Source organism: Prorops nasuta, unplaced genomic scaffold, assembly GCF_024137725.1.
Source record: "Prorops nasuta isolate Cenicafe-Biocafe unplaced genomic scaffold, Cenicafe_Pnas_1.2 PNAS00017, whole genome shotgun sequence".
NCBI classification, from domain to species: Eukaryota; Metazoa; Arthropoda; class Insecta; order Hymenoptera; family Bethylidae; genus Prorops; species Prorops nasuta.
This window is the reverse complement of record NW_027116814.1, coordinates 4,180,571-4,197,539: the sequence shown is the minus strand read 5'-3', so window position 1 is coordinate 4,197,539 and position 16,969 is coordinate 4,180,571. Positions and strand designations below refer to the sequence as shown.

At 30.4% G+C, this 16,969-nt stretch overlaps 4 protein-coding genes across 13 annotated transcripts; 3 read left to right on the top strand and 1 right to left on the bottom strand.

Moving 5' to 3' along the window:
- Positions 1-98: 98 nt before the first annotated feature.
- LOC136779577 (RCC1-like G exchanging factor-like protein) lies at positions 99-2,300 on the top strand. The gene is made up of 8 exons (XM_066737221.1): positions 99-363; positions 441-701; positions 784-1,075; positions 1,157-1,329; positions 1,395-1,553; positions 1,627-1,754; positions 1,827-1,958; positions 2,030-2,300. The coding sequence occupies exons 1-8, from the start codon at positions 255-257 to the stop codon at positions 2,105-2,107; spliced, it is 1,332 nt and encodes a 443-aa protein (XP_066593318.1). The 5' UTR covers positions 99-254; the 3' UTR covers positions 2,108-2,300.
- Positions 2,068-7,534, bottom strand: Nup133 (nuclear pore complex protein Nup133). Of its 3 annotated transcripts, none has more exons than XM_066737218.1 (20): positions 7,520-7,534; positions 7,245-7,439; positions 7,022-7,151; positions 6,585-6,924; positions 6,175-6,492; positions 5,941-6,111; positions 5,747-5,876; positions 5,505-5,681; positions 5,260-5,422; positions 5,019-5,187; positions 4,798-4,957; positions 4,523-4,742; positions 4,219-4,435; positions 3,995-4,138; positions 3,715-3,916; positions 3,476-3,635; positions 3,193-3,388; positions 2,924-3,118; positions 2,622-2,844; positions 2,068-2,546 (listed from the first exon to the last, which is right to left on the bottom strand). In XM_066737218.1, exons 3-20 carry the CDS (start codon positions 7,114-7,116, stop codon positions 2,413-2,415), a joined length of 3,414 nt encoding a protein of 1,137 aa, XP_066593315.1. In that variant the 5' UTR covers positions 7,117-7,151; positions 7,245-7,439; positions 7,520-7,534; the 3' UTR covers positions 2,068-2,412. The 3 variants fall into 3 exon arrangements, with proteins under 3 accessions (XP_066593315.1, XP_066593314.1, XP_066593316.1); XM_066737217.1 differs by having other exon boundaries at positions 7,249-7,439; XM_066737219.1 differs by having other exon boundaries at positions 7,262-7,439.
- A 134-nt stretch (positions 7,535-7,668) lies between these two features.
- Ugalt (UDP-galactose transporter) lies at positions 7,669-11,407 on the top strand. Of its 8 annotated transcripts, XM_066737063.1 has the most exons (6): positions 7,669-8,098; positions 8,204-8,281; positions 8,377-8,496; positions 8,576-8,790; positions 8,853-9,321; positions 9,409-11,407. In XM_066737063.1, exons 2-6 carry the CDS (start codon positions 8,263-8,265, stop codon positions 9,492-9,494), a joined length of 909 nt encoding a protein of 302 aa, XP_066593160.1. In that variant the 5' UTR covers positions 7,669-8,098; positions 8,204-8,262; the 3' UTR covers positions 9,495-11,407. The 8 variants fall into 8 exon arrangements, with proteins under 8 accessions (XP_066593160.1, XP_066593159.1, XP_066593157.1 ...); XM_066737062.1 differs by having other exon boundaries at positions 7,669-8,078; positions 8,207-8,281; positions 8,853-11,401; XM_066737060.1 differs by having other exon boundaries at positions 7,669-8,078; positions 8,853-11,401.
- A 256-nt stretch (positions 11,408-11,663) lies between these two features.
- Positions 11,664-16,584, top strand: LOC136779578 (CUE domain-containing protein 2). The gene is made up of 5 exons (XM_066737222.1): positions 11,664-11,787; positions 12,270-12,359; positions 12,447-12,783; positions 12,850-13,023; positions 13,117-16,584. Exons 2-5 carry the CDS (start codon positions 12,271-12,273, stop codon positions 13,375-13,377), a joined length of 861 nt encoding a protein of 286 aa, XP_066593319.1. The 5' UTR covers positions 11,664-11,787; position 12,270; the 3' UTR covers positions 13,378-16,584.
- Positions 16,585-16,969: the final 385 nt, after the last annotated feature.

Sequence of the window (16,969 nt, the reverse complement as noted above, 5' to 3'; positions counted from 1 at the left end):
ACAAATTGCGCCGGAAGCACCGCCTGTTGGCGAGAATTGTCATTACCGGGGTTATAAAACTTTTTAAAAACAAGTTTAGAGAGCTGTCAATACAAGCACACATACATATGTATAGCATGTAGCTACCGCTGCTCGGCTCTGTTAAACATCGTAACAAAACATAAAGGTTATGCAGAAATAAATGAAATTAATAGTTTATAAAAGAGAGTCAATTAAAAAATTCTAATAGAAATCAATTACTGTTACTCAAAAATATGTTTAACACTGTTAGAAGTTGTGTAAAATTCGCTGCTAAAAGAAATATTAAACATTCAAGCCATAAAAAGCCTAAACCATCTAGAAAGACACAAGATCCTTTACCAAGTAAAAAATTTGGATATATTTTTTAAACTAAATTATGAAAATGATTATTAATCCACAGTCTAATAACTACTTTTCAGTTTTCTCATATCCTACTAGTCAGCCTGGAGAGCATAGAGTGTATGTATGGGGTTTAGCCGAACATGGTGGACTGGGAACAATAGAACATACCAGGCACATAAAGGGCATTGCTTATGTACCAATGCCAAAAAGGCTGTCATTTGGAGAGTTCAATAAAGTAATAAATGTGACATGTGGCTATGGGTTCACTGCATTTGGAGTAAATTCAAAAGATAAAAATATTGTTTATGGTAGTGGAATAAATACTGACTCCCAGTTAGGTAACTCTAGTTTTTCAAGTTTCTTTTCAATTTTATTATTGTTTTGATGTTTAATTTAATCCAAGGTTACTTTTATAAACAGGTTTTATTGAGACAGATGAAAAAAAATACCCTGATGATATAATTACTGAGCCTAGACCTATACCGTTACCTTTAAAAAGTTCTTCCGCTAAGGTTATTGACTTAGCTGCTGGAAGAGCTCACCTACTTGTTCTAACAGATGAAGGCCTTTTTACTTTAGGAAATAATGGATATGGACAATGTGGTAGAATTATTATTCCTGAAGAAAGTTATCACAAGAGTAAAATTATACACCATATACCAAATATCAAAGGCAAACAGATTACAGGTGTAACTGCAGGACAAGATCATAGGTAATTTTATTTGTTCGTGTAGTTGAATCATTTGAAAATATTTAAATAATAATAAATTGCTTCTTCATATTTATTTATTAGCATCTTATTGACAGAATCAGGAGAACTATATTCATTTGGTTGGGGAGCTGATGGCCAAACAGGATTAGCGCACTATAGAAATGAATGTCAGCCAAGTTTAATCAAAGGTGATCTAGCTGGTCAGCGAATTATAAAAGTGGCGTGTGCCGCTGATTGTGTTTTAGCGCTGAGTGGTAAATGAGGTCTTTTTCTAAAATCAGTTAAAAAATTCCTTTTTTTTATACTTTTATGTTTAAAGATAAGGGAAAAGTATATGGCTGGGGCAATTCGGAATACAATCAATTGTTACTTACCGAAGACCAACAAATCAATATTGCTACAGAATTAAATCTTTATGATGACTTAGGACGTATTGTAGATATAGCTGCCGGAGGATCTTTTTGTATGGTATTAAATAGTAAGAAACATTTATTTAAAATATTTGATCAATTTTAGCCTTTAAATTAATTTTTAATAGATTATATTTCTAGATGAAGGACATGTTTATGTGTGGGGATATGGTATACTCGGGCTTGGCCCTGAAGTGGAGAGAGTTAAAATTCCGCAAATGATTCCAGAAACTTTATTTGGTAAAAACATCTATCAACAAAATACCAAGGTCATTTATTAAATTACTGTATACCGATCTTTTATTTGTTAAATTATTTTTTAAAAATATTACCTTTTTTAGATTGTTAGTATATATGCAGGAATTAATCACTTAGGCGCACTTACAAACAAAGGTGATCTTTTCATGTGGGGCTGTAACAAGTTTGGTTCTTTAGGATTAGGCCACCAAAATAATCAATTTTTTCCATTTAAAGTATGTAATTCTTTAAGAACATGAATTACAACATTCATGATGTTAATATTGATTTCTATTATGATTTACAGGTATCTGTTGGAGCGCAGGTGAAAAAAATAGCTTGTGGTGTTGACCATAATGTTGCAATATGCAAACCTTTTATTTAATTTTTATTTTTGCATTTGTAAAATAAACATTAAACTTATGCACGATTATTATCGTAACTACTTCCTTGTTTTCGAAATCATATTTATATTAATCAAATTTTTTCCATATTTTTAATGATTACATCCACTTTTATTTATTAAATTATGTATAAAACCATTTTTATTTTAAAATTACATCGTAATTATAGAGCCATTGTGCAATCATTATTAAACCAATGTAAATGTTGTTATATCAAATATCCTTGTTCTGACCAAATTCGAGTATGTATAAAAATACAAATCTTTATATAAACGCTTATTTTCATCTAAAAATTACGATAAGCATATTCATAAATTAATTTTATTAGGAATTGAAAGCTACTCGATGTAGCAAGAGTGGCTAACTCTGGTTCTGATAAAACTGCATCAAGAGGTGGCAAATAATCTTCAACTTTATCACCTGTATTAAAAAAGGGTTATTTATACTTTTGAATAATTGGTTAAAAAGTTTTCATTCAATAATTGTGTAGCTTACTTATCGTTTGTATCAAATCTATCAGCTTGAAAAATAACGTTTTTTGTACTTGCTCTTCGGGATTTTTTTCTACGGTATCCCATTTATCCTTTAATGCAGCTTTCGCCCAGATTTTAAGACGCAAAATGGTTGTTTCATCCTCCTGCTCGATGTAATCAAGCAAATCGAGCGCTTTTTTAAATTCAAACTCATTTGCTAGGACGTTATCTTCGCATGTATATAGCTATTTTAATTAATTCATAAAGCAATCATAAATTTCACATACAATAATTTCAAATTAATGTAGAACGAAAGGTTTTTACCGTAATTAATTCAGTGGCTGATAAAACTCGTAACTTGTCTATATCATAACCGTACGTTGTAAGAACTTGCGAAGGCAAATCCTCTTGATGAGCGATTAATGTCAAATCACTATTTATTTTATTAATGCAATCAACCATATCCTCCTCTGTATCATCCGAAGCTAAGAGGGCTAATTTTGCTAATGAAAGCATTGTCTATAATAAAAACAAAACATCATAAGCAGCCCTATTTTTTAAAGGTATTACTTAAAAAAATATAATTTACCTACTTTTTTACGTGTTACAAGTTCTTTCTCTTGAGTTGCCAAAGCATGTAGCGTATTAGCAGCATACCGATATTCATCTGTAAGACCAGCTTGAACCCAAGACAAAGTTGGATGCTCAGATAGTTTCTCTGTTAATTCATTTGCTCCTCCATAACGACATCTTTCTACCAATTGACCTTGTTTTCCATCTTTTACATACCTAAAAGTAACACCCACCATAATATGGATTATAACTCTTTCGTAAAATACACCAAGTATTCAATTATTGTTATCATTTATTACTTACGAAGAAAATAGGAAACCTACAAAATTCTGTTCAGAGAATTGTTCCATATAGGTATCAAGTCTGTTTTTATTGTTTGTTAATTCGCAAATCTGTACTAAAGCCGCAAAATCACAGTACTTTTCTGCTAGTGTAGCTGCACTCTCATACTGTTCATCCCTTACTGTATAAAAAGTATTTATCAAGATTTTAATTATTTTTGATATTCAAGGTGTTTGTTTGCTTTTACCATCATTACTTACTTAAAGGCTGAATTAAATTCATTCGTTCAGTTTCATATTGTTTTAAGAGAATTTCGAATTTTTCGGTTCCACGAATACTTTCTAAATGGCATTTTCTACCATCTAATATTAAATCTATTAAGCTGACCAACTGTTCATATAATTCATTTTTTACAGATATATCATTGTTACCTGTGATACCATGCTTTAATGTAATATTTTGCTAATGAAAATTATAAAAATACGAAATTAGTAAATTTAATTAACATTACCAGATTACTTAATAAAAATAAATATATACCATTGTACTTAGACATGTTCTTATTCCATTTTTGCCACTCGCTGCCGTCCAAGGTAAATATTCAGTTGTCCCATTTAGATGTTCCGAGGGGATGAAACGCTCGGCGTTAGATTGTCTGAACTTAACAACCTCGTTCAAAATACCCTATTTGGAATTAATTAAATAATCACTATTAATTTGTCTTTCATTTAATTAATTAATTTAACATGATAAATTATACTGACTAATATAATACAATTGTTATGCAAAATATTAACAGCCACTTGTTGTGTAGGTCTTTCTGACTGTGTCACTTCAACGGCATTATTTACCAAAGCTGGTATTAAAAGATCTACTTTGCTCACTTCCCGATAGAATATATCGCACACAGTTAGCTCTTCTGATACAAAAGCTTCTGGCATTAATGTTTGCTTCATTGCTATATCGATTAAAGCTGAATACCTATTAATAATATTAAATCCTTATATTTTATAATTAATTGTATTGTTGTTCTGTGATATTAAAAAATTTATAAACAAATTTTTTTACTTGTTTTGCATAAAATGTATGGCTAAAGCTGCTGCAATTTTTTCAGCAAATTCACAGAGTACATGAGCTGTAGACATTACAGTTCCTCTATGTGTAACTGCACCAAGTCTATTCCATAAGTTATGTTCTTTTAGAAAATATACAAATAAATTTAAAGCTGTACTCTTTCCTTCAAGCTGACATTGAATTTGCATTGAAGTTACTGCATTTATGGTCATACCTAAAAGCAAAATTACTATAAAAGCTTTCATGAACAAATCAGTAATTGAACATACGCAAATCTCGATAATTTGTCCATCGCGGATCATTAGCTGGATAATCATCTATTAAATCTTTTGCAACCTTCAGAATAAGCGTATCTAAAGTCGCATCGATATCCAAAACGGGATCCTCTTCTAGTGGAAATAAATGTGATAAAATTTGCTCACATTGCATCTGCATAATAGGAAATAATTTAGATATTTTATGAATATATTAACAAACAAATAAATATTACCTTATTTTGTCGTAAACTAAACATAAAAGCAGCACGAAGTTGTGCAATTGATTCTTTACTATGAGACATATTTTGCAATTCTTCATTACTTATAAGGCTTGAGAAATTATCTATTGTTAATGTTGCATTTTGACTGTAATCCATACTAGCATTTACATCAGAATAGCTCCTATAGCAAACAAATACACTTTTCAAACAAACATTTAATTTAATGGAAATGAATAAAGATGTTATAACATACGTATTAATAAAATCCTGTGATGAAATATCTGTTGGTGTGATCGAAACTAGGCCAACGTTTTTTGTAAATAATACTGGAGTACCTGAACATAATGCACCACCAAGAATGCTATCTTCACCCCCTCTTATTAGATCTATTTTATCCTCATCATAATCAGATGCACCTAATATTAAAAATTCAACTTAAAATTATTTAATTTACTATTTTAATATGTCATGCAATTATAAAATAAAATAAAAACATACTACTGCAAACTATCACACTGTGTTGATTATAAATAATTATTTCCCATTCACATAGTATAAAGCGATATGAAAGAATAGTTGATTCTGCATCAGAGTGATACATCACAAGACCAACTTTAATAGGTATGAACCATTTAAATGCAGTTTTTAATATTGTTCCATTTAATGGAATTAAACCTGTAAAACATATAAGAATAAAAATACATTAATATATTTATACTATTAAATGTTATTTTGCATACCTAGAGCAAAATGAATTTTAGGTGAGACATCTGCACAATGTGCTGCCATTAAGAAAACAATTCCTTTTTCACATGGTTGCATGTCAATTAACCAAGTATTTATGTTTTGGAGATTACATGCACCAGACTCCTAAAATTAAATATTCTTTAAATCTCTTTCTTATTCAAACAACTTGTTTTATATTTATATATACCCATATTTTTCTTTGGAAAGCTTGTAAAACTGTAGGACCAATGTCTTGATCAAACTCCATCTTTTCTTGATCATTATTAGTAAATGACCAATATTGTAATGAAGAACCAGCAAGAATAAGTACTCTTGATCCTTTCTCTCCAAGGTTTGTGCAAGTGACTTTGACAAGTTTCTTTAAAATAGCAGAAAGACATTAAAAAAAAACATACAGTTTTATTACAAAGATTTTTTATACCGTTTCCATTAAAGGTGATTGGGGTATGGCTCCAAAAATAAGTGATGACATCCTTCTTCCTATGCAACCAAGCCAGCCGTGACTAGTTCTAAATACTCGAACTAAAATGTTATTTTTACCACTAACAAATTGTGGCTGCAATAGAGCTACTGTACAAGTAGTTGTTGCTAAAATACAACCATGCCCTGGAACATATGTTAAACAATCAACTTCTTGCCCTGCTAGTTCAGCAGAAGTTTCTACTGATAACCCTTCATGAGCTACACTGGCCCAGAATCGAACAACTCCTTCGGGTGAAACTGCCATACAGCTTGGAACCTTAATTATCAAATTAAAATTTATTTGTAAATATATATATGATTAAACTATTATAATCAAAAATAAAGAATATGTTAAAATTTTATAATGACCTGTTGCCCAGGAGCTAGCCAAACAGCAATGCACTCAGCTTTATGAGCCAAATCACTCTGAGGTAATAATAATTCACGACACTGACTTGTGTATACTCTTCTTTGTTTTGCATCATGAAAAGTATTCTTACATTGCCAAATCAGCAATCTTCTACCACATACCAGCCATGCCCAACCATCTTCAGATATGCAGACACTAACTGTTGGATTTCTTTCAACAAATGTTAATGCTTCTGTGACCAAAACAGGTAGAGATGAACCAAAACTTTCTACAACATGACTTGCTGTTCTACAAATGATTTGTACAGACTGATTTGAACGTCCAGATACACTGAGGGCTCTGTAAAGATTTAGTGGTTATACTATTTATTTTAATTCTTTATTGTCAGAATCTATAAAATTCCTGAAACAAAACTATAAAAGTTTGATTAGCTTACGAGCTATTCTTTTTCAATGTTGGTGCCAAAGAAAATCGTTTTCTTGGAGAAGTAAATGTTCTATTTAAAGAGTTCCCACTTGAAGTTTGATCCATTTTTGTAAATAGAAAGTTTCAAAACTTAAGTATATCTGCTTAGAAAAAAGATTAATACATTATTAGTACTGGTAAAATTATCAATTTTTTTATTCATAAAAATGAATAAAAATAAATAATTAAAATACCGGCCTTTTCTTCTTACATCACATATCGTCCAACATCAAACAAATACACATGCTAATTGATGCTAATTGATTGCCGCGGTTTTATTTTTTTTTTCTTTTCTTTATTTGAATTTGAGGTTAGGACGGTTGGGTTTTTTAAAAGATTGAGGAACCATCAGAATTCAGAATCAGAAACATGCTGCACTCCTGCACTGTCTGAAAAAAAAAAGTGTACTAAAGTGCTAAACTGCTAAAGTTGGCTAAAGTAAAAGGAAAGATCGAGAGTCGAGACTGACCGACTGAGCCGAGACGGTATGTGAATGTACTATATGTATGTATACATATGTTCATACAATACTTTCTTTAATTTCTACAGTTTCTGCACCTTCTGCAGCCAATGAATCTACAAATTTTCAATCACGTGACCATTCTGCGTGGCGTTTTCAAAGAATTTTGAGGTTAATAGTGTAGTATAAGCCATATAAACATGTGCTAACAATTTAATCTTTTTTTGATTATATGAAACAATTATTAGTAATTTACTTCATGAATGATAATAGATATGAGCTTTAAGAAAACTAAAATGAAAGATACATATGTAACGTTACACGTATGTATCTTAAAACTCGGAGAGTTTGTTCCTTTTAGCTTTTAGCTAAACTTTCTACAAGCATATACCTTTTTACGGGTTTCAAGCATTGTCAAATGTCAATAACTTAACGTATAAAGAATAAAGGCGAAACGCAGAAATTACAAAATTACAAATTATAATTATCATATACCGTTAATCAGAAGAAACCCATAAATTTTATGAAACTGCTAATTTAGATTAACATAACATTAATATGATAATAGGTAATAACTATTATAAATTAGTAAGTAATATAGAATATAAATTTACTTTATTTTTTAACAATAAAATAATTTAAACAGTTTTGAAAATTCTTTTAATTAGAATTATCAAGAAACCTTTTTTCCAGTAGCTTAATTATATTAGAGAAATGATATTGTTTCGATTATAACAATTTTAAATGTGAAAATGACTAAAGCACAGCAAGGTAAATACTAATATTTAATTTTCAAATTTATAAATTTTCTGAATTATGTGAAGTTTGAAGTATTAATATAATATATTTCTCATATTTATTATTAGGAAATAGTCACCTGCTTAAGTACATCAGCTTGATCACACTAACAGTACAAAATGCATTGGTTGGACTTAGTATGCGTTATGCACGTACTAGATCTGGAGATATGTTTCTCTCATCTACAGGTATATTATATAAATAATGTATTATAAAATAATAAACATTATACAATAGAATAATAAAAATATTTATTTACTTTTATAGCTGTTGTCATGGCTGAAATTGTAAAGTTAATAACTTGCTTAGTATTAGTTTTTCTAGAAGAGAAAAGCTTTGACAAGTTTTGTAATTCAATAAAAATGACAATTATTAAACAACCTGTGGACACTTTGAAAGTCAGTGTACCTTCTTTTTTGTACATAATACAAAATAATCTGTTATATGTCTCTGCATCAAATTTAGATGCAGCAACTCATCAGGTATTAATTGTAATTAAATTTTTAATCTCATTTTTTCACATGTGTAATTATTTGTTCTACAGGTTACTTATCAGCTTAAGATTCTCACTACAGCCTTTTTTGCTGTTGTGATCCTGCAAAGATCATTAAGAAATACTCAATGGAGTGCATTAGTTTTATTAGTAGTAGGGGTAGTATTGGTTCAATTAGCTAAAGATGAAACAGCAGTGGCACATTCAAATCGGAGCCAAAGTCAATTGCTTGGCTTTGCTGCTGCCTTAAGTGCATGTTTCCTATCAGGTTTTGCTGGAGTATATTTTGAAAAAATACTCAAAGGCTCAGATATTTCAGTATGGATGAGAAATGTTCAATTAAGTTTATTGTCATTACCATTTGGATTCATTACTTGCTTTTTAAATGACGGTGACATTATTAGGAAGCAAGGCTTCTTTTTCGGATATGATGCATTTATTTATTATTTGATAGTTTTACAAGCTGGTGGTGGTCTTATTGTAGCTATGGTAGTAAAGTATGCAGATAATATTTTAAAAGGTTTTGCCACTTCATTGGCTATCCTAATTTCTTGTATAGCTTCTATATACATTTTTGACTTTAAATTAACATTTCAATTCTCCTTAGGTGCTTTATTGGTAATTTGCTCCATATTTCTATATGGGCATCAGCCAAAAATAATTGATAAACATACTCCTATGGATAAGGTTTGATAAGGAATTTTTGCTACAATGACTCACCTACCACTATAAGATAAATACTTTGTATGAATCGTCTAGGAATCAATTTATATTTCTTTATTTCAAATAACTTACTATTAATTATACCAGGAATAGTATTGGTAGATTAGAAGTTTAAGTTAGAACAAACTAAATGATATTTGCATTTATAAATATGTATAACATATAAAACTTAAATTATTACAAATATTTGTATTTCAGTAAAATTAAAATAGAATATCAAACTACTAGTTTGTAATTAAACTAGAGTGGATAAAATAATGTTAATAAATAATAAATATTTTTCTACATTGAAAGATATATAGTTATTTTCTGTTGACAATCATAACTGTAGCGTTTTTATAGTATGATTAGTAGATAAGAATAGGTAATTATCTTATGTACACAAAAGAAGTAAAATCAAGTCAACTACAAAGGGGTAATTCATTACTTTAATAGGTTTCATATCAAAATACAGAGACCGTTTTTCGCTATTGACTGTGAGTAGTGAAAACCTATTTTTAAAAATACGCAAACTATAAATTTTTAGCACACAGTAGGTGCTTTCCATGGAGGGAAAGTAGACAATTGAATTATTGTACTTTCCACAGGATATCTTCTCCTTACACTTGATAGCATATTGTTTCCTAATAGTTTTATATGTAGTGCTAAGAACATCTTGTTTTCAGCTTCAAATAATTTTTCAACTACATATTTGTATACACATTCTCAACCTAATAAACAATACTTATTTCATTACTTCTATTTGTTTGTGAGATATGTTTGACCCAAAACCTTAATTTATCTAGTTGCCAATTATATATTCTATTATTTTCAGAGGATTGATATATCTTTCTATCAATCCTTATGATATTATAATGGAAGTAACAAAATAATTATTGTATATTAAAATTGAATATCCAAATTGGTAAGTGGAAAGCCATTTGAAGTTAAACACAAGATGAAGTCATCAATACATACATACCTTTTGAAAAACCTTATCCTCCCAAGTGTTATGAGAAGATATTTTGCAGAAGAGATGCCAAACATGTTAAATTTAAATGCCATTATTCAAGTATCCATTCTTGAAAGTTAACAATGTAATGGTTTACCAAATCATCTCAACATTTACAAAATTAGTTGCAGGTCTGCATGATCATCAGATCTGAGTGTATTTGAAAATGTCTGATGAATTATTGCTGTATGCCAAAAGACTAGAAGAAGATGGTGCACAGAGGGGGAAAGCATTTAAATATCATACAAGGTAAGATGTAGAAGAATGTGGCAGATTAATCAGACATGTATAAATTTTGTGCAATCTGTCTTACATTGGTTAATAAAAATTATTGCAACTAACAGCTATGCCCCACAAATATAAATTAGTTGTAACTTTGTAGTTTAAAGAGTATATGTTAACTTGCTAAAATATGTAATTCCTATATATATGTATAGAGTTTGAGAAAAGAAGACAGAAAAATAATATCTTAATTAATTAAATTAGTTTTAATTTATAAGATTCAAAATGTTACCGTATATATATTAAATTGTTAATTTTTAATGTAACTTCTTTGTATAAATAACAATCGCTTACACACTCCCTATTGTAATATTACATTAACTGCATAAAGATGAATGGGTCACAGAATAATCCTTTACATGTAAAGTAGTGCTTTTCCATTCATTGATATATAAGGTTTTGAATAATGAATATATAATATATATATTAGACTATAAATATATTTATAAACATTTCGTGTTAATCATTTCACTATGTAAGAAATACCTTCTCATGGAGTACTACCATGACTTGTTGAAAAGGCTTGATACTGACCTCCATATAGAGGTCAGTAGAATAAAACGTACTCCAGTTTGTAAATTATTAATGGTCATACTCCCTGATAGCATTTAATGGTTTCGCATCCTGGTTTTCCATAGGAAAACTCAGAAAAGCAGTTTGGAGTGTTTGGACCAGTTTGGACTGCCGCGAGTCGTGATTGGCGTCGGCGCTCTCATTGGTCAAAGTCAGTTCAGGATCAGGCTGACAGCCACGCATCCAATGGGCGCGTTTAAAAATACAACCTTTCGTGAGCGCTCACTGTGACCGACCCCCTAGGAACCCCTATCCCAGTTTTTAGCGTTCCTAGGCTCCTAGTGGAATGGAGAGGTGGATTGAGGGAAGTGGAAGACTCAAGCTGTCAGATTGACGAAGTTTGTTTGTATACGAGATTTTTATCGAATTTTAGCGTCTCTCGGTAATTTGGGCGCTTGATCGGGTGAATTTGCACAGGTTTGTAATGCTTTTTAGGGAAGGATAAGATGAAAAATGTGCTGTGTGATTAGAGTTATCATATAAGCACATATCAGCTAATATAGAAAAGGAGCTTAGTTTAGCACAACCGGCGCTATTCGGTTTTCCTGTTGGTCAATCATATTTTTCATTAACATTAATCTCTATTTGTCCTATTTTCCAAACTACTTGATCACTTAATTGTATTAGTATCTCTAATAAAAAAACTAAAAGTCACTCCTGTTCTTTCCCACTTAGCATTCTAAATGATCATTCTCCCCTTTTCATTGTTTCACTTAACCTAACATTAGAGTATTTTTGTGAAATAACAATGTTTACAGCTACTAAATCCTGTAAGTCTGACGCACCTTATCCATAGTGTATAGGTGAACCAAATGATTTTTGGGAGATTTGTCACCTATGTTTTTGCTTGTTATAGCTTTTAATCTAAACTTCATTGCTTGCTTACTCTGTTTTTTTAGAATGGATCGTACAATGGATGAGAAAGAAGAATTGGTTAAGAAGTCATTGTTTAGCTTTGTCAGAAAACAAGTACCAACTGCACAATTGAGGTTTGCACTTATAAGTGATGTTAAAAGATGACTTATTAATACATTTAATTGCTAATAGTCTGATTAATTAATTTTCATGATTTTTAGTTTGATAGATGATATTGTATTGAGCTATGTCGTAAGTATGGTAGAGGAAAGTGCTTTGGATGAAGATTTAGATGTTGATGGAGTCTATGAAATGGTATCTGCTTGTTTACCTGAATTTTCAACGATTGAAAAAGAAGCTGTGTCTAAGTGGTTGTTAGATGTAGAAAGTAAGCTACGTCAGGAAAGTAAGGAAAGCGAAAACTGCCAGCCTCATGATCCTTTAAGTCATATAAGTCTATCTGCTTTATTGCCTCCTGGCTCTCAAAGAATGAGAGTTCATCATCTTTCTGAGACAAGTGATGCTGGAAGTGATTCTAGCGGAGAATATTTTTCTGAGGTAATGAAAGCATATCTTGCCCTGTTTTATTAGAAAATATTAATTTTCTTTACATTTCTTGCACAGGAATCTTCATGGCATCAAATAGCGTTACTACAAGAAATGTTTCCTGGTGCCAGTCCAGCAGAGGCTCGTCACTGCTTGGCAGTAGCTGGGGGGGATATTGCCAAAGCAGCTCAACTGGCTCTTCACAGACAAGAAGCTGGTCAAAGTATCGTTAGCAATCTGACATTTTTAACAGTTAGTATGACTAAATTATTATTTAAAATAGAAAAATTTTTCAAGCACGAGAAAGTTTGGGAGAAGCTATAATTGCATAATTGTTTCTAACAGCCGAATGGTCGGAATAAAGCAAGACTGAATGACGAGGAGTTAAAATCTCGTATTATAGCGAGATATAGCTACGTAGATAAAGATGACGATTCGCGCGAGCACCGTCCAGTTACTCCGAAAACAGAACCGAAGAAATTGGTAAGATATCTCGATAACAAAATTGTAAGCGTGAAGGGCGAACGGTATACCGAGGTTCGACGAGGAGGAGAAGATGAAGAAGGCAACGAAGGTAATAGGAAAAGAGGTCATTGCCGTCCGTAACCAGTCCCTTTGCCTCCACCCCCTGATCCACCCCCTTGGAGGCATCTAATTTTAAATTAAGCTTTTTATTACTTGAATCTTCTCTTTCTTGCTTGCACAGAAGTTTAGATATCAATAAATTCCTTCTTTTTCATGTACTTTAAACGCCTCTATAACAAAACAAGAGTGATATAGCTGAGCCAGTCTAGTTAAACAATACTCACTTAGCAGATTCACTAATCGTATTTCTTAGATATGAAACTAAAAGTCTCTTAACTGAAACTATTAACGATATTTATTAAAAGGAGAATTTTTGGTATCCAGCTTTGACAATGTGAGCATAGATTGTAATATTTTTTTGATCGAGCATACAATGGCCATGAAACTAACAAGTATCCATTATTGGGATACATCGTTGTATAATGTTATTGAAAGATATTTAATTGTATGCAAAATAATTAACAATTGCGGAAATCTAATTGACAGAAATTTGTTAAGAAATACGGGAGAATCTTTTTTAACTGTTTGAAAGTATGTCAGAACATGTACTATAGAGTGAGAACTAAACTTTGAAACTACATTGAAGAATTAAAAGATAGAGAAAAAGAAAGTAAGAAAAAGTAAGCAGCAACGAAGTAGGCAAAGTTAGGGTTTCTTTAAATTATTCGATAATTTAAGAATATTTTTCAATAGAGAAGGCTGGCTATTGTAATCTCGGTTGCTCATTCTATAAAGTCCATTCCTGCAATATTACACGCGTAATTTTTTTTATATACCATTACGATAATGTACACTTTGTATTGCATTGTTTCACGCTATGCTGTTAAGTATTGGACAGATTTTTATTTTTAATTAATAGACGTTGGACACCGTTCTTCAATCACAATATCGATGTATTCGTATAAAGTATTGCTAATCTTAACAAATAGCGTAGAGCAAAGTATAAATTTTAGCTTCATGGTAGACGAATGATTCGTACCTATTCTAATAGTATTCGATAGCGGGAAGGATTCTCTTTTATTCATGCCAACTGATGTGGCATTAGCCAAGTAGCGATAAATGATTAAAGGTCGAACTCCTATAATTTTGAAACAGTAAACAAGGGAAGCCTTGGTCGAAAGAGAGGTCAAATCGAACCTATTGATAAAGCTTATTACTCCTATATTTTTATTTTTTAATTGAGCTTATCTAACTTAAGCTTGAAATTAGAGAAAAATGTTTTTCTTTCATATTTAATTCGTGGCATTATATTTTTTATAGACTGTTTTTTTCCTCATTTTTTTCTACAAGTTTTTTTCGTCACATTTATTCATGATATTGAATTATCATTAATTTTACCACAAAGACTCGTGCGACATTATTAACCAATGGGAGATAAAAGATTGATTTTTCTCAATAGCTTCGAAGTGATTTTCTTAAATTTAGCTTCGTAGAAGAGTTGATAAGCAGAAATAGTCTATTACAAGCTCCTCTAGATATATTCTATATGTACACACATAAGAAAATAAAAAGAAGTAAGAACAAAAAAATTAGAGACGTGCGTATGCGCATTTATCCGAAAGTTCAGAAACTGATTTACTTATCAATAATTGTTCTAGAAATAATAGAGCTACGCGTAAAAAGCATTTATAAGAGGGTAGATGATTAATGTTAAGGGCGTGGACTACTAAAAATTCGTAATCTATTCAATAATCAAAAGCAACAACAATCTATTAGAAGGACGAAGATCCATAAATCGTGTATTTCAATAAATCGATTTATAGAATGATAATCTCATCTTCATTCTATTAATACTATTACAAGAAAAAGATAATTAACAAATTATATATTTCAAGTATCGAATTATAAGTCTTTTTCTTTCTATATATAAAGATATATACAGGGTGTTCCACGTAAGACGCCCTGGAGCATGGATACAAATGTGACGTGTGTATCTCTTTAACTACAAAACATATTCAATTTTTTCATATGACCTTTTTGAAAGCAGATAACAAGAGGCTTCGAAAAGGTCGTATGAAAAAATTTAATAACTCTTATAATTAAAGAAATACGCCTCACTTTGTATCTATGCTCTGGGACGTCTTACGTGAAACACCCTATATATACATACATACATATATATATATATATATATATATATATATATATATATATATAGTATTAGGTAGGCAAGTCAAACAGAAACGGCAAATTTTAAATAATTCAAACATTGTTGGCGGGATACATTTTGCTTACCACGCCATATGATTTAACAGTATTATTATTATAATTATTGTTCATTTTTGCTATATCAAGCGTAAGTCACACGTAACCACTGCAAAGCGTTAAAGCATTAAGTATACACTAGAAAAAGGTCAAATTCGATTTGAGGCCGTATATCCTGGCAATAAGCGATCTTACATAGTTTCGAACAAATAGATAAAACAGAAACATTTAGTGTTTCGTTCAATTATAATCTTACTCTGAAGGTTCTTGAAACTTTCCTTCTCTCATGTACGATTTGTAATTTATAGATTTGCAATTAACGAATAACATAAGAGGAATCATTACCAATTTGCACTTTGAACCATTCTTATGCGTAATATTTGTAGCGTTTTGTACACACTTTACTTTCAGTGTGATTTTTCTATATCGACGAACTAAATATTCTTAAGACTATAAATATGATATATCACTCGCCGGATCGGTACGTGAGAATATTTTACTTTTAGATTTAAATGATTTATCTTTGGACTTATATTGTTATTTTAATTTTCCTTTTATTAATTACTCCGAAAGAAAGACTTTATTAATTTTACGATAATGCAGATCATGGCAAATCGCGCTAGGATGCCTCAAAAAGGCCGGATCTTGCCACAGATAAATTGCATTATATTATAAATAAGTAAATACAAATATATGTATATGAAACAAACATAAATCTATAATATTGAAACGTATTCGCTGTAAACTAAATGTATTCTACTGCCCATGCTAATAACAGCAAATAAAATTATTTACTGTAAGATTTCAGAAAGTATATGTGCTAGGAGTAAGCAGCAGTGTGTATTAAAGATATATATATAAATGCATATTATATATAACAAAAAAAAATAAGCAAGCAGCAGTCTAATATGGTAGAGTACTTTAGTTTTCCGCGAATGATATTATTTTCCTGCTGCTGAGATATGAATTTCAAGCGTCTAAAAATATAATTTTATTATAACGTTTACTTTTCATTGTGATGTATTTATGTAAAGAATTACATTTTAAAAAAAACTCACTGTGTCATTCACTTGATTCCCACAGAAACTTACCTATTCGACAGATAACTGAAAAAGTATTTTCTATAGAAGAAATTACCCAAAATAATTTTTGCTTACAATAATTCTATTTATTTAAATTATTAAAAATCAATTACATTTGTATAATGATAATCGTGTATTAGAAATTTAAGAATATTATTTAAATGATTTATAGTCAAGTACATTGTGTTTTTAATTATTTATATAACATAAACGCACTCAAATTTATCCGTGAAATGAATAACTTTATCTAGCAAGGCAGAAATAAATAAAATTTATAATCACGCTTTAATATATATATATATATATATATTGCAGAATTGAGTCTG